This window comes from Chiloscyllium plagiosum, unplaced genomic scaffold (assembly GCF_037043375.1).
Source record: "Chiloscyllium plagiosum isolate Xiang-an unplaced genomic scaffold, Cpla_swu_hap1 HiC_scaffold_8, whole genome shotgun sequence".
NCBI classification, from domain to species: Eukaryota; Metazoa; Chordata; class Chondrichthyes; order Orectolobiformes; family Hemiscylliidae; genus Chiloscyllium; species Chiloscyllium plagiosum.
Window position 1 is genome coordinate 13,709,346 of NW_028270146.1, and position 21,093 is coordinate 13,730,438.

The following is a 21,093-nucleotide window of genomic DNA, read 5'->3' on the forward strand; positions in this document are numbered from 1 at the left end:
TGTGTCTCTCGCCCTCTCTGTGTCTCTCGCCCTCTCTGTGTCTCTCGCCCTCTCATTGCCCCTAGCTTTGTCATCTTCTCTTGCTGTCCCCACCTTGCTTTTTTCTCTCCTCTTTTACTCTCTCTGGATGCCTTTTGCTTTCTCTTTCTCTCCTGCTCTCTCTCTCTCTCTCTCTCCCTCCCTCTCTCTCTATCTTTCTCTTTCTCTCTCTCTCTCACTCTCTCTCTCTCTCTCTCTCTCTCACTCTCCCTCTCTCTCTGCCCCTCTCTTTCTTTCTTTCTGTTTGACTCTTTTTTTTCTCTCACTCTCTCTTTCTCTCAGTTTCTTTCTCTTGTTCTCACTTTCATGCTCACTCTTGCTCATGCTCGCACTCGCGTGCGCTCTCTTGCTTGCACTATCTTGTCATTGTGTGCGCCATCATTCTTGCTCTCTCGTACTCTCCCCCTCCCTCTGTTTCCTCCATTCCCTCTCCAACTCCTCTGTGCCTTGTGCTCCCCATCCACACTCTGCCCATGTCTCCCCAAGCCTGGCTGCATGGACGAATTACAGGAAGGAGCTGTGTTGCCCACGTACGAGTCAGTGTTTGTGTTTTTGAGGAGAGAATGAGGGCACGGTGTTAGGGGGCACTTGGGATGGGGAAACTGGTATACTATGTGTGAGGGCTAGTTTTTAAAAAATCTCATTCTGGTAACGTGCAGGTGGTGAGGAGCCTGCAGCTCAGGAGAAAGAAGCAGCTGAAATCTCTGGGAAAGAGGAGCAAGAAACTCGCTAAAAACCTTCTGAAAGAGGGTGAAAACCGGAACAATCTGTCCCTGTGGAGGGAATACGCCCATTTGGAATGGCTACTGGGGAATGTGGAGGACTCGAGAAGGGTTTTTGACACGGCCATTGCTATGTCTGTCTCTCAGGGCCTGCAGAGCTCCACCCTGTGTGACCTCTGCTTCCTGTACTCCTCACTGGAGCTGGAGTCAGTGCAGAGTGTCAGCGCGTCAACAACAATGCGGGCGGTTTATATCCTCACCAGCCTTGCCCTGTGTATCACCTACTCACCTTATGCAGGTGAGGTGCTGCCAGTTAATGTGCTGAAGGCTCGAAAAACATACGAGCGATCTTTCCGGGACTCGCCCACCCACGACGCAGCTTTAACCGGCAGCCAGAGGCCTGGCCAGCTCATAAGCCTGATAGGCTGCTTCGCCCTCTTCCAGTACCTGACGCTGGGCATCCAGGCTGCCGACTCACTGTACAGGCAGGCAGCTGAAAGGCTTGTAGGCCTCTCCTCGGTGGAAAAGGCCCAGCCCAAGCCGAGCGTGTGGCGACAGAGTGTGATGTGTGCGTTGGAGAGGCTGACCGTGATGCACGTGAGGCTGCTGGGGTTCCACATGCAGGCCAGCGTGTATCCCCTGGGCCCTGTCCGCCACACGCTCACACACGCTCTGGGCCAGTATCCTGGCAGCCTCCAGCTCTGGAAGCTCTATACGCAGGTTGAAAGCCGCTCTCACGATGCCAGCCGAGCGCGAAGGTTCTTCGACGCCACCGCCAGGTCAGCGCAAGACCTCATCGTGCCGCGGCTGTTTGCCATCTACGCAGAAGAGCGGAGAAAGGAGCGTGTCGACGCTGTGCAGCGGTAAGAGTTACTGTGAGGGGACGTGTCTCACCAGCTGCATGCTGAGGAAGCCCCTGCTCACCCCTGAACCCCTCCACTCCCTCTGGTTTCTCAGTACCCTCCCTCCGAATCCCACTACCAAACCTGACCCCACTGTCCGCTGTCAGACTGCAGCAGAGCGTTTACAGCCTTGGAGCTGGGTTTGCCTCAGGATGGTTTCAGTGCAGCAAAGGGCCATTCAGCCCATTACATCTGTGCTGGCTCTCTGACTGAGCAATGCACCTACTCCCATTCCTCACCTTTCCCTGCAGCCCTGACTTGCTTCATTTTCAGATAATAACCCACTTACTCTCTGGACACCTCAATAGAACCTGTCTCCACCAAACTGTTTATTCGCTGCTCAAAAGCACTTCTCTTTGTGTCTCGTTGCACCGTTTGCCAATTATCTTGGATATGTTCCATCTTGCTTGGGATATTCCACCACGTTTCTCCCTGTCTGCCCAGACCCCTCCTGATTGTGAATACCTCTCCCAAACACCACCTCCAACCTCCTCCGTAACTTCTCCATCTGTTGGCATCACTGACATTCCTCATCCCTGGAATCCTTCTCTTCTGTAGTCTCAATCCAAGTGCCTTCACTCCTTTCCTACAATGTGGTGCTCGGAACTGGATGCAGTATTGAGGCAGGCCAGTGTTTTATAAAAGTTTAATTTAACCTTCTTGCTCTTGTATTCTATACCCCTTTTAAGAAAGCCGAGAATACTGACAGCTTTGTCAATTGCTATCTTAACCTGTCTTGTCGTCTTTAAGACTTGAGACTTATACATCAGGCTTCTGCGTCCCTCTTTAGAGTTACACTGTGTTTTATATAATCACTACAATTGTTTTGCTCATCAGTAATAATCACTTCGCGTTTTTCTGCATTGAACATCATCTGCAACTCTTCCAGCTGTAACCCTGACCTGTCTATGGCCTTTTGAACTTCTTCACTGTCCTCTTGTTGCGTCATGTTGCGGCTGTACAGGACATTGGTTAGGCCACTGTTGGAATATTGCCTTCAATTCGGGTCTCCTTCCTATCGGAAAGATGTTGTGAAACTTGAAAGGGTTCAGAAAAGATTTACCAGGATGTTGCCAGGGTTGGAGGATTTGAGCTATGGGGAGGGGCTGAATAAGCTGGGGCTGTTTTCCCTGGAGCGTTGGAGGATGAGGGGTGACCTTATAGAGGTTTATAACATCATGAGGGGCATGGATAGGGTAAATAGGCAAAGTCTTCCCCCTGGGGTCGGGGAGTCCATAACGAGAGGGCACAGGTTTAGGGTGAGAGGGGAAAGATATAAAAGGGATCTAAGGGGCAACTTTTTCATGCAGAGGGTGGTACGTGTATGGAATGAGCTGCCAGAGGATGTGGTGGAGGCTGGTACAATTGCAACATTTGAGGCATTTGGATGGGCAAATGAATAGGAGGGGTTTGGAGGGATATGGGCCGGGTGCTGGCAGGTGGGACTAGATTGGTTGGGATATCTGGCCAGCATGGACGGGTTGGACCGAAGGGTCTGTTTCCGTGCTGTACATCTCTATGGACTCTATGACTCTTCACAGTTTGCAAAGCTTGGACTGTTCTCGGGGGAGTGGTATTCCCACAGGGTGGTACAGTCGACCCCCTTCTGTGGAAAGGCTAATCGTTTCTTTCTGAATCCTTTCTCCTCAGGGCAGATCTTGGGATTTTGTACAACACTTTCCCAGAAACTGGGCTCACCAACCGGATCCGAGCGCTGTTTGAGTACGCTGTTCAGACAGAGGCTGGTGCACACTCTGTTTTACTTTGGAGGATGTACCTGAACTTCACGGTGAGAACAAACCCCAGCCGTTCGTGTGGGCAGCAACAGAGGTCTCCAGTTCTCCAGACCCTGTCACTGTTCATTTTCTATCTTTCCCATTGCTGTGTAGAGCCCTCAAACCAGAACCCCAGCAGTTAACAGAGAGTGATTAATGAAATATCCTATGGGTGAATCTCTCATTTAAACCTTCATAAAATAACTTGCAGTTGGCTAATGGCCTTTGGTTTTAAGTCATGGAACCATCCTGCTTTGGCCGCTCAGCCCATCGTGGCTATACTTACTCTCTGAAAGAGCTCATCCCACAACCCTGTGCATGTAAAGACAGTGTGCAACTCTTTTATAAAGAGCCAAAGTTCTCAAATAAAGCGAAGATTGCACTGTAGTTGAGGAGTAGGAATGTGTGTCTGGAAAATTCACTCAGAAATGTAATCACGGATAACCATTAGTCCCTGTGGCTCTCTTGATTACCTCCTGGAATCTGAGGTGGGTTTTGAGTGGATTAGTAGATGCTATTTGTTATCTCGACAGAGTTAGTGGGGTTACTTTGTGGTTCAGAATGCATTTGGATCAAAGACCTTGAAGATGCAGAGCAGGTTTACTAGAATGATATTAGGGATGAAGGGATTCAGTGAGGGCTGTCTTTGGGACAGAGGGGTTTGAGGGGAGGTTTAGTTGAGGTTCCAAATTACCATCAGTTTTGTTAACCAAGGAGAAACTATTCCACTGGCAGGTGGCTCAATAACCAGAGGACCCAGAATTAGGCCTGCTGAGAGGCAGAGCTGAGTCATTAAGCATATTTAAATCTGAGATCCTGATTAAAAAACCTGTCCAAGGGAATCTGGGATTCTAGGAAAAGGCAGGAATGTGGAGGTGAGGATTATCAGATCAGCTGTGATTTAATTAAATGGCAGAGCAAACTCAGTGGAGCAAATGGCTTTCTTCTGCTCCTCCTTCTTAAGGTGTAGGAAACTTAGCAAAGAGCCAGGAAAGATGAGAATGCTTTGCAACAGCAGCACAGAAAGAGGGTTAGAAACAGACTTCTTAGTAACTTCTGGAAGAGAATGGCAAACTATTTACAAAGGAAACATTTACTGGTCTATGAGACAGAGGGGGGATATATTCTTACAGATATCTGGAATGATTCCCATTGTGTTCCAATCTTCTGTCACTTTGAATTACAATGCTGAGATGTTCATACTGAGACTGTGTTTCTCATGTTTGTTATCCTTCCCATAAAACAGGTGACTCAAGGAAACATTGAGAAGACAAAGGGTGTATTTTACAGAGCACTGCAGGCGTGCCCATGGGCAAAGGTAGGGCAGGAATTGAGGTTCTTAACCATTAACGACAGCGGCTACAGCGTTGAGCCCTGAATTACTAGCTTATTGATTTTGTATCGCCTGGATACCACTTTAGATACCATGTGTTTTATTTCGGTTATTCATTCATGATTGGCTAGCTGGGGCAGCATTTATTACCCATTCCCAGTTGTCCTTGTAAAGGTGGTAGGTATGCTGTATTTTTGAACCACTGCAGTCTATTTGGTCAGTACACCCACAGTGCCACAAAGGAGGGGTCTGCAGAATTATTACCTGCTGACGCTAAAGGATGGCAAATATATTTCCAAGTCAGGATGGTCTGGTGCTTGGAAGGGAACTTGCAGGTAGAGGTGTTCCCATGTACTTGCTGTTGTCATCCTTTTTAGGTGGTAACGGTCACAGGACATGTACTATCAGAGGAGCCTTGCTAATTTATTACAGTACATCTTGTAGATAGTTTTTATAATCCCAGTTGATGTTATTACTGGACTTTTCAGATGCCAGACTGCAATCTGGCTTGATCGTATTTTTTTTTTGCTTTGGTTTTAACGAAGTCACTCACTGAATCATAAGCATGCAGTGTTTCAGATTTGGTTTTAGCAATAAAACTAAAATTTATTAAGCAAAGGCAATGAAGATGAAATAGAATGGACCCAACTATTTCCTCAATATGTCTTTTAGGATTTTGAAACATGTGGTAGGGTATAATTCAATGAATTCCAAACCATTCTCTGTACAATACCCAAAAGCACCCTTTGTACAGTACTCACACCAGAGAAAAATCTTTTTCTACCCCCTCCAGAAGCTTAAATTATTATAAGCCCGTTACTTCTGAAAGCTACTTCCTCAGACTAATTTTATTTTAAAATCACCATGGCGACAGAAATAGATGCAAGCTAATCATTAACTCTTCAGATCCATAGAAAAGCCCAAAAGCCCGAATTTAAAAATCCAAACTTAACATAACCGATATTAAAAATATATATAAATCTCTGATCACATGGAACACATTGATGTATTGTGGTGGAGAGAGTGAATGTCAAAGGTTTCAGAAGTATGGGGAGACAACATGAACAGGGTACTGGATGTTGGTCCATGGTCATGGCCGACTTCTGCTCCTATTTTCTGTGTTTTTATGGTGCACCAATCCAGACAGTGTTGGGTTTCTTGAGTGTTGTCGGAGTAGCACCCGACCAGGCAGCAGCATTCCCTCTAATTTTCTTCCCAGTTTTCTGGGTCTCTGAGAGTCATGGGTGCAGCAATGTCTGAAACCAGAAGGCCGTGTCATGGTTACCAAGCTGATCGCTGTGTGTGGCATCTTGGAGCAGCTATGTATGCGAACAGTCGAGAGGGAACGTTGCAGGTTAGTGGGAAAGATTCTGTTGCACTCCTGACCTGTGCCTTATTGATGATGGACAGGCTTTGGGGAGTCAGGAAGTGAGTTACTCACGCAGAATTCCCCAGCTCCTGACCTGCTCTCATCGCCACAGTATTTCTATGGCTGGTCTGGTTCAGTTTCTGATCAATGGTAACCTCCATGATGTCGATAGTGAGGGCTTTGACAATGGTGATGCCATTGACTGTCAAGGGGTAAGAGTTAGATTCTCTCTTGTTGGAGATGGTCGTTGCCTGGCACCAGTAGGCAATGTTTCATGCCACTTGTTAGCCCAAGCCTGAATGCAACGCAGGTCTTACTGCCAATGGGCATGGACCGTGCCAGTATCTGAGGAGTCCCAAGTGCTGCTTAACCTTGTGCAATCGTCAGCAAACATCCCCATTTTGGACCGAATGCCAGAAGGGCTGTCCACTTTGGGTCAGATTTGGGCTAAAGCCCCAGACGAAGATTAGAGTTCATCACTTAGAGGAACAGGGTAAAACAATTCAGGGCTGTGGACCTGTTCAGTTTGATCAGTGCTTACCACGCCAGCCCCTATGGTGTGATTCCATCTCAATGCCTCAGACTTGGCCCTGCTGTTGGAGGAGACGCAGTGTAAGAGAGCTGATGAGGGATGGAGTAAACGAAAAACAGGATAGCAAACCTTCGATTTAATCATTTAATGTTTATGCACGCATTGAACATTCACAAATCTGTGATTGTAATTTTGAACTATTCTGTGAACATGCTGTTTATGACTGGGTCTAATTCAGGGGCAGATTCTGTACATTGACTCTTTCGAAATGGCCCAAATTAGCATAAAATAAATCCATAATTTAGATCTTTGGAAAACACATTGAAAAGAACTTAAACAAGAACACATGATGCTGGAAAAGTGGAACATCTGTAAGGATTGGTAAAGGTTGAGCAGCCATGTTGGATAGCCTGGGAATGAATGGGCCTTGCCTTGGGTGAGGACATCGATGAGCTGAAGGTTTGAAGAGTACAATGGAGTGAATTGGAGAGGCAGTCAGGTGCACCCTCTTCAGACACTGCCAATCATTCTTCTGCCATCCTCCAGTGTATGGAGAACTGAAGGTAAGGGCGAACACTCCAATCATGAGCCCTCTGAGCCTGAAAGATATGCTGTCTGTTGGCTGTTGTCTTTTAGATCATGTCTCTTCACCCCGCCCCCCCCCCGGTGTAGGCTTGCGTTTTACAGTTGGAGGCCCTTGAAATAGGCCATGCCTAAACTGTACCCGTTGTCCCATTTACGGCAGTCTTGTTCCTTATCTGTTCATAGTCTAGGCTCAGGTCAGATGGTTTCTGTTTGGTGAGAGCTGTTTTTGGCACACAGAGTCCCAGCTCTCCAGTATTCCTTGCAATAAAAAGTACTTCCTGACTTTATCCCTAACCCCAGCAGTGCGCTAAAATACATTGGAAGTGGAGTCATTGCTGTGTTCTGATCTCCCCCCCCCCCCCCCCCCCTCCAGCTGGATAAGTTAGATCCTGGACTAAAATCTGGATTGATAGATCATATTTTGTTGGGTTTTTTTCTATTTAACAGGATAGTCACCGATTGAAACATGAATGCCTAATGTGCATATTTGGTTTTAACAATAAAACAGAGACTTATTAAGCAAAACAAATAAGGATAAAATAGAATAAACCAAGCTGCCTACATATGACATAACTTGAAGGATTTTTGAAACACTTCGTAAAATACAATGTGCCATCTCTCCTGACAGCACCTCTTTACTCGAACACCAGAGATAATTTCCTTGTCTACCACATCTATAGGTAACAGCTAATACCTTCGTTTCCTTGTCATGACGGCTTAATGGCCTCTTCCTTGAGTATTCATACAACTGAGCTTAAACTTCCTCAGCTTCAGATAAACTCTTTGGCACAAACAGTATTGAGGAAATAACCATTTTGGTGATGTTAAGGATAAACATTGGCCATAGTATCAGGACACCTCACTGCTTTTCTTCAATAATGTCTTTTCTATGCATTTGAGCAGACAGGAGTTTGGGTTAATGCCAGACCTTTTGACAATACAGCACCCCCTCGGTCCTGCAGTTGGAATGTCAGTTTAGGTATACTTTTTGTTTTGAACTTAAACCCACGAACTCTGTGTCTCAGAGGCGAACGTCCTATGTCCTAGGAGTAGCAGATTTCTCTCAACTTTCTGGAAAAACAGTTGATTTATTGTTGTCATTCTAAGTATAGTGAAAAGTTTTGTTTTGCGAGCAGTACAATCAGATCATAGCAAACAAGGACATACCGATTTTAGGGTGCTTAGACAGAGTGAGGCACACAAGGCTACAGCTACACAGGAGGTGCACAAATGCAAGATCAGCATTAGATTTGAAATTAGAGAGGTCCAGTCTAATAACAGCAAATACTAAATTCCTTCTCTCTCGTTCCCAGGTGCTATACTTAGATGCAGTCAGCCACTTACCTGGACAACTCCAAGAAATAATAGACTTAATGACGGAAAAGGAGATTCGGATCAGAGCTCCTCTGGAGGAGTTGGAAATTCTTATGGAAGATTGATTGGGGAGAACAAAGCCGTACATTTACTTAACACCTTTCACAGCTCCTGGGTATCCCTACAGCATTGGATCCACCATTGTTGGAAATGAGGCAGAGAGCCAGAGCTCAGTCAAGCTGTGACAAACAACAATGATCTAAGTGACCAGACTAGGTGTGGTTTAAGGGCCGAATGTTGGCCAGGACAGCTGTTACCTAAAACTGGAAGCAGATTGGCAGGAAGCCAGGTGCTCCGGGCAGTGAATTTGGTGACTGGTTTGGTGATCCTGGTTGGGTGAGGGAGACCAGTCAGTATATCGAGAATAATTAGCTTTCAAATGATGCCATGTAGCCTTTGACATCTGTCCATCCTAAGGATGGGTTATTGGACACTCATTCAGAGGATTTAAAGGAAGTTAAAATATCTATTTTGTAATAAATGGTTAAACGTGTAAAGTTACTGCTTATTTGTATCGTTTTCTGAACTAGATAGTCATGATTACTGGGTTTGTTTTGTAAACTTGGTGAGGTGTATGACATTACAGGTTATTTTTTGAATCTCTGAGATGCTCTTCAATCCTCTGGGGCCTCTCCTGTGACTAAAGAGAATATACAACGTCCCAGCAATTTCCTGACCCGCCTCCCTCAGCATTCTGGGATATGTCCTATCAGGTCCTGGGGACTTGTCTCCCTTAAAGCTTTTCAAAACATCTAACACCTTTTTCATATCCTGTATGCACTAGAATATCGACTCACCATCCACCAAGTCCTTCTCCTTTGTGAGTACTCATGTGTTCATTAAAGATCTCAGCCAATTTCTCTGGCTCTACACATAAATTCCCTTCTTTGTCCTTAAGTGAATGTCTCCTTTCCCCAGCTATCTTCTTTCTCCTAATGTGTTTACAAAATACCTTGGGATTTTCCTTAATGCTGTTTGCCAAAGACATGGCCCCTTTGAGTCCTCCTAGTTCCTTGTTTGAGTTCTTTCTTTCTATCCTGGTATCCTTCAAGATCTTTCTGTCTTCAGTTTCTTAAACCTCACGTATGCCTCTTTTGTTTTAAACTAAGCTCTCAATTTCAATTCCTAGCCAGCTGGTTGGATATTGGATATGAGTCACGTCAGCATTCCTTGGAATTTTTCTTCATCCTACATGGACCTAACAGTTCAGCAGCTGAAGAAAAGAAACTGCGGGTCTACAGAGAACGGGGAGGGAGGGAGGATTAGTGGAGCTGCTCTTGCAGAGGGTCAGCATGGACATGTCCGGCTGAATAGCCTGCTAGGTTGTAATGTGCTGGCCTCCTGTCAGTTTGTAGCATAGTTGTTATTCGGTGAAATACAGTGTAACTAGCTGGCAACATGGTAAAAGCATGTGCTTTTCTCTCAGGTGTTTGTTAAACACCATTTGCCCCTTAAATTGTCCAACGTAAACTCCTTGTTTTTAAGGATCCAAGCATAACTCAGGAACCCATTTATAGATTATTAGCCCAGAGCATTACCATCACACCACACTGAACTAAAGAAGGAATGGGATAGTAGGAGGGGGAGGTATCTAAAAACTTAGTGAAGAGATTGGATTTCAGGGGAGGGGGCTCTTTAAGAAGGAGAGGCAGAGAGGTTTAAGGAGACAATTCCAGAAGGTCGGAATTAAATGGTTGAAGATCAGTTGTAGAATGGAGAGAATATGTGGAGGCCAAATTTACTGCAAGGTGGAACACGTGGAGGCTGAGGCAATGGATGGATTTGAACATTAAAGATGAGATCTCCAAATCAGAGTTCAGTCCATTAAACCCATTTGGCTCAATTTACAGGAGTCTGAAGGGCTGAATAGATCAGTTTGATGAACTGCTTGGTACCTGTGTAACTGCCCCAGCTGCAGCAATATGTTTGTCACTGATTCTCACAAACTGGTTTCTCAGAATTGAATAATCCTGCGTTGAATTTGATATAGCTAATGTAAGTTTTAATTTTAAAATTGGAATAAATGATTGTCAGTATTGACCCTTTTCATCTCATATTGCGAAGACACATTGAAGTTTGTCATGTTGATTAAAACTGTTTTGATCTAATGAAAGCATGCAGCTTTTGGATACACTAATGAGTATTCCCATATATCTCTAGAGAATGCTCTGTCTCATTATTGTCTTTAGTGAGTTTCCTTTTGTCATTTCCGAATTCACCAGCAGTCTTTATCTTTGAACTGATACCTTGAACATATTCATTATCCTGGAGTTCCTTATTTGTACCCTGTGGAGACAACCAGCTATTGATTACTCTCTCTGCTTTTCTTAAACAATTTACACCCTGCCCTAGATACAGACCTCTTCTTCCCTTGTTTTGATTGGAACTTATACTGGATGAGCAAAAGGCTTGGCAGGAAGGATTAGGGAGAACCCAAAGGCATTTTACTCATACGTGAGGAATAAGAGAGTGATCAGGGAGAAGGAGGGCTGATCAGGGATAGCGTAGGGAACTTGCGCATGTAGTCTGAGCTGATGGGGGAAGCCCTAAATGAGTTTTTTGCAAAGGAAAGGGACCTTGTTGTGAATGAGCACTTTGAGGAGCTGGGAAACAGGCTTGACCAGATTAAAATGTGTTGCTGGAAACGCGCAGCAGGTCAGGCAGCATCCAGGGAACAGGAGAATCGACGTTTCGGGCATAAGCCCTTCTTCAGGTGCAGGTACCTTCCCGGCACCTTCCCCTGCAACCGCAGGAGGTGCAAGACTTGTGCCCACACCTCACCTCCCTCCAAGGCCCCAAAGGAAACTTCCATATCCGCCACAGATTCACCTGCACCTCCACACACATCATCTATTGCATCCTCTGCACCCGATGTGGCCTCCTCTATATTGGGGAGACAGGCCGCCTACTTGCGGAGCATTTCAGAGAACACCTCTGGGACACCCGGACCAACCAACCCAACCACCCCGTGGCTCAACACTTCAACTCCCCCTCCCACTCCACCAAGGATATGCAGGTCTTTGGACTCCTCCATCGCCAGACCACCAACAACACGACGGTTGGAGGAAGAGCGCCTCATCTTACGCCTAGGAACCCTCCAACCACAAGGGATGAACTCTGATTTCACCAGTTTCCTCATTTCCCCTCCTCCCACCTTGTCTCAGTCAAATCCATCGAATTCAGCACCACCTTCCTAACCTGCAATCTTCTTCCTGACCTCTCCGCCCCCACCCCAGTCTGACCTATCACCCTCACCTTGACCTCTTTCCAACTATCGCATTTCTGACGCCCCTCCCCCAAGTCCCTCCTCCCTATCTTTTATCTTAGCCTGCTGGACAAACTTTCCTCATTCCTGAAGAAGGGCTCATGCCCGAAACGTCGATTCTCCTGTTCCTTGGATGCTGCCTGACCTGCTGCGCTTTTCCAGCAACACATTTTCTGCAAAGAAGGTTTACCAGAATGCTGTCTGGACTGGAGGGCTTGCCTTATGAAGGAAGGTTGACTAGCTCAGACCTTTCTCTCTGGAGAGGAGGAGGAAGAGAGGAGACCTGATCGAGGTATACAAGATAGTAAGAGGCATGGATAGAGTCAATAGCCAGAGACATTTCCCCAGGGTAGGATTGACTGGCACGAGGGGTCATAGTTTTAAGGTGTTAGGAGGAAGGTTCTTTACATAGAGTTGTGAATGCATTGCCATGGGAGATGGTGGAAGCAGAGTCATTAGGGACATGTAAACGACTGCTGGACATGAACATGGATAGTAGTGAGTTGAGAGGAGCATAGGTTAGGTTATCTTAGTTTAGATTAGGATTGATCCTCAGCACATGGTGGGCCAAAGGGCCTGTTCTGTGCTGTACTTTTCTATGTTGTATATTAATACTGTGCCTAGATGAGCAAGTCAGAGGTTAGGAGTACTGCTGCAAATAACTCACCTCTTGTCCCCCTTAAAGCCTGTCCACCATCTACAAGGCACAAGTCAGGAGTGAAATGGAATACTCCCCACTTCCATGGATGAGTTTGATTTCACCAACACTCCAGATGCTTGACAACATCCAGGACGAAGCAGCCTGCTTTATTGGCACCACATCCACAAACGTTCACTCCTGTTCCAGACGCTCAGTAGCAGCAATGAGTGCCATCTACAAGATGCATTGAAGAAATTCACCAAGGCTCCTTACAGCACCTTGCAAACCCAGAACCACTTCCATCTAAAAGGACAAGGACAGCAGATACATGGGAACGCCATCCCCTGCAAGTTCCCCTCCAAGCCATCCTGAATTGGAAATATATCGCCATTTCTTCACCGTCGCTGGGTCAAAATCCTGGAATTCCCTCCCTCGGGGCATTGTTGGTCAACCCACAGCGCGTGGACTGCAGCGGTTCAAGAAGGCAGCTCCCCCCCACCTTCTCAAGGGGCAACTAGGGATGGACAATAAATGCTGCCAGTGACACTCACATTTCTGTGAAAATTGTTTTTTAAAGCTCAAAGCAAATATTTCTTAGTATTGAAGCCTATCAAGACTCATTAGTCCCTCAAGACCCTGAATTTCCTCGCCCCAAAGGTGGGTTTTGAGGCAATGAGATGGCATCAGGTTGGCATAGCTCCCTCAAATGGGCATGTTTCCCAGATATAGGCACTGGACAGCAGGAGGTTGGCAGACACATAAGCTGATTAGTGTTGATGTGGTCTCCTTGGCACATTACCAGGGTGATGGGACCCCCGTCCCAGCGCACAAAGAGGCTCCAAGCCCCAAAGATGGGGGTCAGCATCGTGAAAGCTTCAGCTACGGATTTTCCCTCCACTTCTGACTTCAGGACACGCCTCTGAGGAGATCTCCCTGCTCTCACTCTCTGAGCACGCTCAGGGACGCTGCTGAGGCTCCAGCTGTCACGATAAGGGTGTGCGGGCCGCCCTGAATCACACAGCCACTGCGAGGATGGGCAGGCCAGAAGGCTGCTGCTGTGCAAGATAGCAGGAGCTTGTGGTCAGGATCCCAGAGTCCATGGGAAAATCCAGCCAAGGTTCCTTAAATAAGTCTCTCCGCAAATGTCACCATTGCTGTATTAAATATGCACTTGTCTTTCTATTAACAATAAAAATTGTCACCTCAGTACCAATGATGATGCCTCAATCTTCTGAAATGCCTGTGTTGCTCCAATCTCGCTGTCCTGTACAGTCCTGGGGTGGGGAGAAGGGGAAGGGGAAGGGGTTTCCCTTTGTTCTACCCCCAGTAGCCCACACTATCAGCTGTCTGGGCTGTAAAATCCAGAATCCCCTTCTCTCTGGTTCTCTAGTCCCCTCTTAACTCTCTCGTTAAAGATAATTTCTTTGACTTTGGTCACTTAAATGCTCCCAAAATTTGCTGTCACACTCTGACCTCTCTGACCTTAACTTGCTTCAGTTTTAATGGTAAACAGGCAGGAGGCTGGGGGAACACAGCAAGGCAGGCAGCATCAGGAGGGACAGGCAGGAGGCTGGGGGAACACAGCAAGCCAGGCAGCATCAGGAGGGACAGGCTGGAGTAATACAGCAAGCCAGGCAGCATCAGGAGGGACAGGCTGGAGTAACACAGCAAGCCAGGCAGCATCAGGAGGGACAGGCAGGAGGCTGGGAGAACACAGCAAGGCAGGCAGCATCAGGAGGGACAGGCAGGAGGCTGGAGGAACACACCAAGCCAGGCAGCATCAGGAGGGACAGGCAGGAGGCTGGAGGAACACAGCAAGTCAGGCAGCATCAGGAGGGACAGGCAGGAGGCTGGGAGAACACAGCAAGGCAGGCAGCATCAGGAGGGACAGGCAGGAGGCTGGAGGAACACAGCAAGCCAGGCAGCATCAGGAGGGACAGGCAGGAGGCTGGAGGAACACAGCAAGCCAGGCAGCATCAGGAGGGACAGGCAGGAGGCTGGAGGAACACAGCAAGCCAGGCAGCATCAGGAGGGACAGGCAGGAGGCTGGAGGAACACAGCAAGCCAGGCAGCATCAGGAGGGACAGGCAGGAGACTGGGGGAACACAGCAAGTCAGGCAGCATCAGGAGGGACAGGCAGGTGGCTGGGGGAACACAGCAAGCCAGGCAGCATCAGGAGGGACAGGCAGGAGGCTGGGGGAACACAGCAAGCCAGGTAGCACCAGGAGGGACAGGCAGGAGGCTGGAGGAACACAGCAAGGCAGGCAGCATCAGGAGGGACAGGAGGAGGCTGGAGGAACACAGCAAGTCAGGCAGCATCAGGAGGGACAGGCAGGAGGCTGGGGGAACACAGCAAGCCAGGTAGCATCAGGAGGGACAGGCAGGAGGCCGGGGGAACACAGCAAGCCAGGCAGCATCAGGAGGGACAGGCAGGAGGCTGGAGGAACACAGCAAGGCAGGCAGCATCAGGAGGGACAGGCAGGCGGCTGGGGGAACACAGCAAGCCAGGTAGCATCAGGAGGGACAGGCAGGAGGCCGGGGGAACACAGCAAGCCAGGCAGCATCAGGAGGGACAGGCAGGAGGCTGGAGGAACACAGCAAGGCAGGCAGCATCAGGAGGGACAGGCAGGAGGCTGGGGGAACACAGCAAACCAGGCAGCATCAGGAGGGACAGGCAGGAGGCTGGAGGAACACAGCAAGGCAGGCAGCATCAGGAGGGACAGGCAGGAGGCTGGGGGAACACAGCAAGCCAGGCAGCATCAGGAGGGACAGGCAGGAGGCTGGGGGAACACAGCAAGGCAGGCAGCATCAGGAGGGACAGGCAGGAGGCTGGGGGAACACAGCAAGGCAGGCAGCATCAGGAGGGACAGGCAGGAGGCTGGGGGAACACAGCAAGGCAGGCAGCATCAGGAGGGACAGGGAGGAGGCTGGAGGAACACAGCAAGGCAGGCAGCATCAGGAGGGACAGGCAGGAGGCTGGGGGAACACAGCAAGGCAGGCAGCATCAGGAGGGACAGGCAGGAGGCTGGAGGAACACAGCAAGGCAGGCAGCATCAGGAGGGAGAGGCAGGAGGTTGGAGGAACACAGCAAGGCAGGCAGCATCAGGAGGGAGAGGCAGGAGGCTGGGGGAACACAGCAAGGCAGGCAGCATCAGGAGGGACAGGCAGGAGGCTGGGAGAACACAGCAAGCCAGGCAGCATCAGGAGGGACAGGCAGGAGGCTGGGGGAACACAGCAAGCCAGGCAGCATCAGGAGGGACAGGCTGAAGGAACACAGCAAGCCAGGCAGCATCAGGACGGACAGGCAGGAGGCTGGGGGAACACAGCAAGCCAGGCAGCATCAGGAGGGACAGGCTGGAGGAACACAGCAAGCCAGGCAGCATCAGGAGGGACAGGCAGGAGGCTGGAGGAACACAGCAAGCCAAACAGCATCAGGAGGGACAGGCTGGAGGAACACAGCAAGCCAGGCAGCATCAGGAGGGACAGGCAGGAGGCTGGAGGAACACAGCAAGGCAGGCAGCATCAGGAGGGACAGGCAGGAGGCTGGAGGAACACAGCAAGCCAGACAGCATCAGGAGGGACAGGCTGGAGGAACACAGCAAGCCAGGCAGCATCAGGAGGGACAGGCAGGAGGCTGGGGGAACACAGCAAGCCAGGCAGCATCAGGAGGGACAGGCAGGAGGCTGGAGGAACACAGCAAGCCAGGCAGCATCAGGAGGGACAGGCAGGAGGCCGGGGGAACACAGCAAGCCAGGTAGCATCAGGAGGGACAGGCAGGAGGCTGGGGGAACACAGCAAGCCAGGCAGCATCAGGAGGGACAGGCAGGAGGCTGGAGGAACACAGCAAGCCAGGCAGCATCAGGAGGGACAGGCAGGAGGCTGGAGGAACACAGCAAGGCAGGCAGCATCAGGAGGGACAGGGAGGAGGCTGGAGGAACACAGCAAGCCAGGCAGCATCAGGAGGGACAGGCAGGAGGCTGGGGGAACACAGCAAGCCAGGCAGCATCAGGAGGGACAAGCAGGAGGCTGGAGGAACACAGCAAGCCAGGCAGCATCAGGAGGGACAGGCATAAGGCTGGGGGAACACAGCAAGCCAGGCAGCATCAGGAGGGACAGGCTGGAGGAACACAGCAAGCCAGGCAGCAGCAGGAGGGACAGGCAGGAGGCTGGAGGAACACAGCAAGCCAGGCAGCATCAGGAGGTGGAGAAGTCAATTTTTCGGGTGTAACTCTTCTTCACAGTTTTGATTGGAGCTCATTGGGAATTTTCAGATGACCTTTTTGCATCCTTCAGGACTAAACATTTGTTTCGGAAATGTTGGTCGGAGAATCGGCTGCGTTTTGTTGGATGATGATTGTGCTTTGTCCATTTACATTTTCTCTAGACTCGTTTTCTTTCTTGACTCTGCCAACTCATTTGGGCCATTATCCCTTTCATTACAGAATCTCTACCATATCTCTGCGTTGCCCTCTCGCCCTTTTTCCCTCCCTCTCTTCTCTCTCTGTTTCAATAACCACCATCCGGTCCACCCTTTTATCTGCCTTGAACCAGCTCCATCTCTAACCTTCCCCGGATCTGATGAAAACTCGTTGCACTGGAATGTAACTCATTCTTTCATTGTTCATGATTCAGTGCAGCAGCTAATTAGCCAGCCGCTGTAACTCTGTGGTAGTGTCCCTAACTCTTGTGCCAGGTTCCGGTCCCATCTCCTCCAGGACTGTGTCACTAGATCTCTGAACAGGTTGATCAGAAAATATCTTCGATCAACTCAGCTTGTAACATTACATTGTTTTAAATCCCCTCATAGCCCAGGGGGAAATCTGAAATAAAGACAAAGTGCCAGAGAAACTCAGCAGGTCTTGGAGAGAGAAACAAAGTTAATGATTCAAGTTATTTTAACCGATTTCTTGTTCCACAAAAGCCAACAGACTTGCTGAGTATTTCCAGAATTTTCTGTCATTTAAAAAACTGACGTCCTTCAGGGAAGGAAATCTGCTGTCTTTACCATGACTGGCCTACATGTGACTCCAGACCCAAGCAATATGGCTGACTCTCAAATGGCCAGGAAGTAACGGAATTGTCAAGGGAAGTGAGTAACCACCTTCAGGGAATTTAAATACTCACATTCTCTGAATGAATGCAGAAATGTTAGCACGCCTGTTTAATCTAGAATGTCCGATGAGCATTTTTTTTCTGCTTTTGTTTGTGTTCACAAGTCTACCTGTGCTGTCTTGAGTCCCCCTGGTATGAGCGTGGCTATTTATAATTTATAACTGTGACGAAATGGGGACACATTAACTAAACTCTGGGCAAGTGCGTGGTGACTGGCCTTAAAAGACCGGTCATGCCTTGAAGGTGTAGCAACAATCCAGGCTGTTAAATATAAACCAGGGGGGATTTGCCTGACTGCTTTAACCTGCTAAAGCTGAAGGTGATTTGGTCACTAGGCTGTTAGGCTGGCATTTTGCTGAGAGTGGCAAGTGAGGGGGGTCCCACCCTGAGGAGCACAGCGATGGGCAGGACTGGCTGTCTGTTTGTGTTGCTGCTAACTGATTATGTTCGCGCCGTGTTGGCGATACCAGGTAAGCTGACCAGGTGAACAACTTGAGCGGGAGATCTTCATTGCTCAGACCTTTGAGAATCAGCGTTGGAACGTCAACTTGAGGTTGTACAAGACGTTGGTGAGGTCTCTTTCTGGAATGCTGTGTCCAGCTGTTCGCACTGTTAAAGGAAGGAAATTATTAAACTGGAGAAGGTCCAGAAAAGACTCACCATGATGCTTCTGAGACTGGAGGGTGTGAGATATAAAAGTAGACTGGAAAGACTGAGACCTTTTCATTTGGAGCGTAGGAACTTGAAGGGTGACCTTTATAGAGGTTTCTAAAATCATGAGGAGCATAGTTAAGGTGAATGACAAAGGTCTTTTCCCTTCGTGGGGAGAGTTCAAAACTAGGGGAACAGTTTTAAGGTGAGAGGAGAACGATTTAAAAAGGACGGGAGGGGCAACATTTTTACACAGAGAGTGGTTCATGTGTGGAATGAACTGCCAGAGGAAGTGATGGATACATGTACAGTTATAATGTTTAAAAGACATTTGGATAAGTTTGTGAATAGCTCCTGTGTGTTCCTGAGGGAGAGCTGCGCCAACCCCAGATGCCAGCCTTCAGGGAGACATTGAACCCTACCAGCTCCCTGGGCTGGGTCCCATGGCACTAATCTGGAGAAGAGTACGGGAATTTTCCCTGTTATCTCTGCACCAATACTCATCCCTCTACCAACATCACCAAAGCAGACAATCTGCCACATCGCGGTAGGTGGGATCCTGCTGTGCACCCCGTGGATTGATGCGGCTGCTAAGTTACAGCCCGGGCAATCTGACCACACCCCTGTAGAAGAGCTCCATTGGCTGTAGAGTGCATTGGGATACCCGAAGGTTGTCAAAGATGACCCTGGCACTGGAAAGATCCTTGACCAGGGATTCAGTGGGTACAGAATGAGTTCAGCGTTGGTGAGTGGGTTGGGGAGGGGTGAGGAGTGTGCGGCTGGCTAATGGACGGAGGGGAGTAGAGAGCCGAGGGAGGTCTGCAAAAGAGTGCAAATGAAGTTGTGCAAGTTGGTGAGGCCTCTTTCCTGAGTACGGTGTCCCGTTCTGGTCGCCCTGTTACAGGAAGGAGATTATTAAACTAGAGAAACGTTACGGAGGAGTCACTGAGGGCCCAGAGGAAGTGACAGTCTCTCTCTCTCTCTGTCTGTCTCTCCCTCTCACCTGCCTCCCTCTTCCCCTCACCTCTCTCTCCTCTCATTATATATCTCTCTCTCTCCCCCCCACTCTCTCTCTTCCCCCTCTCTCTCTGCCCCCCGCCCCTCTCTCTCTCTCTTCACCCCCCCTCACTCTCTCACCTTCTCTCTCTCTCCCTCCCTCCCACATTTCTCTCCCCCCCTCTTTCTCTTCACTCCCTTCCCTCCTCTCTCTTCACCTTTCTCTCTCTCTCTCTCTATCTCTTCAACCCCCCCGTCTCTCTCTCTCTCTCTCTCTCTCTCTCTCTCTCTCTCTTCCCCCACCCCTGTCTCTGTGCCAGATGACGAGTGCCCTGATGCGTACCCGGCTCGGGAGAACTGTGAGTTTGATGAGGTCTGTGAGGATGCGAGCTGTAAATATAACCAGTATGTTACCTGCCACCTGAACCGCTGTGGAACCTGTGAGGCTGTATTCCGCGGCTACGACAACGTGACAGTACGCTGTGACCAGTGTGAGTAATCATCACCCTCACCCTCCACATCACCCTCGCCCTCACCCTCAATGTCAGCATCACCCTCGCCCTCACCCTCACCCTCAACATCACCCTCTCCCTCACCCTCAATGTCAGCATCACCCTCGCCCTCACCCTCACCCTCAACATCACCCTCACCCTCCACATCACCCTCGTCCTCACCCTCAATGTCAGCATCACCCTCACCCTCACCCTCAATGTCAGCATCACCCTCCACATCACCCTCACCCTCAACGTCAGCATCACCCTCACCCTCAACATCACCCTCACCCTCAACATCACCCTCGCCCTCACCCTCATCCTCACCCTCAACATCACCCTTGCCATCACCCTCGCCCTCACCCTCAACGTCAGCATCACCCTCACCCTCAACATCACCCTCACCCTCAAAATCACCCTCACCCTCAACATCACCCTCGCCCTCACCCTCACCCTCAACATCACCCTCGCCCTCATCCTCACCCTCAACATCACCCTCACCATCACCCTCAACGTCAGCATCACCCTCACCTCACCCTCACCTCACCCTCAACATCACCCTCACCCTCAACATCACCCTCGCCCTCACCCTCACCCTCAACATCACCCTCAACGTCAGCATCACCCTCACCTCACCCTCACCTCACCCTCAACATCACCCTCACCCTCAACATCACCCTCGCCCTCACCCTCACCCTCAACATCACCCTCAACGTCAGCATCACCCTCACACTTACCCTCACCTCACCCTCACCCACACCCTCTCCCTCACCCACACCCTCTCCCTCACCCACACCCTCTCCCTCACCCTCACACACACCCTCACCCTCCACATCACCCTCGCCCTCTCCCTCAGCCACACCTTCACTCTGTCTCTGTCACTGCGCTGGCTCTCTGTGTGAATGCAAATCTGCCCCAGGCCCCTCTTCATGTCCCTCCTTTAACAATGAACTTTATAAAACTCCTATACATGGCTCAATACTTGGGGCTACGATGTTGTGTCCATAACGGAGACATGGGTTTCACAGGGGCGGGAATGGTTATTGATGTTCCAGGGTTTGGAACGTTTAAAAAGAACAGGGAGGGTGGAAAAAGAGGAGGGGGGTGTAGCATTGCTAATCAGAGAGTGCATCCCAGCTACAGAAACGAATGTTGTTGAGGAAGGTTTGTCTACTGAGTCAGTATGGGTGGAAGTTAGGAACAGTAAGGGAACAGCCACTGCATTGGGGGGTTTTCTACAGACCACCTAACAGCAGTAGAGAGATTAAAGAACTCATAGGCGAGCAGATTCTGGAAAATTGCAGAAG

The 21,093-nt window shown here is 49.2% G+C and overlaps 2 protein-coding genes across 3 annotated transcripts in view; both read left to right on the forward strand.

Moving 5' to 3' along the window:
* nrde2 (NRDE-2, necessary for RNA interference, domain containing) overlaps window positions 1-13,771 on the forward strand; it is a 70,599-nt gene extending 56,828 nt beyond the window's left edge. Inside the window, exons 11-14 of one of the 2 annotated variants that reach the window (XM_043696953.2) lie at window positions 699-1,624; window positions 3,314-3,452; window positions 4,685-4,756; window positions 12,582-13,771. In XM_043696953.2, coding sequence (XP_043552888.2) covers window positions 699-1,624; window positions 3,314-3,452; window positions 4,685-4,756; window positions 12,582-12,617 — 1,173 coding nt within the window. In that variant the 3' untranslated portion in view covers window positions 12,618-13,771. Of the gene's footprint in view, window positions 1-698; window positions 1,625-3,313; window positions 3,453-4,684; window positions 4,757-8,570; window positions 10,686-12,581 lie in introns of those variants that run through there. The other variant, XM_043696952.2, reaches the window with a different exon arrangement.
* Window positions 13,772-17,731: 3,960 nt separating this feature from the next.
* LOC122553358 (epithelial cell adhesion molecule-like) overlaps window positions 17,732-21,093 on the forward strand; it is a 34,585-nt gene continuing 31,223 nt past the window's right edge. The window contains exons 1-2 of the mRNA XM_087989596.1: window positions 17,732-18,118; window positions 19,616-19,786. Of these exons, the coding sequence (XP_087845722.1) occupies window positions 18,049-18,118; window positions 19,616-19,786 (241 nt within the window). The 5' untranslated portion in view covers window positions 17,732-18,048. The remainder of the gene's footprint in view (window positions 18,119-19,615; window positions 19,787-21,093) is intronic.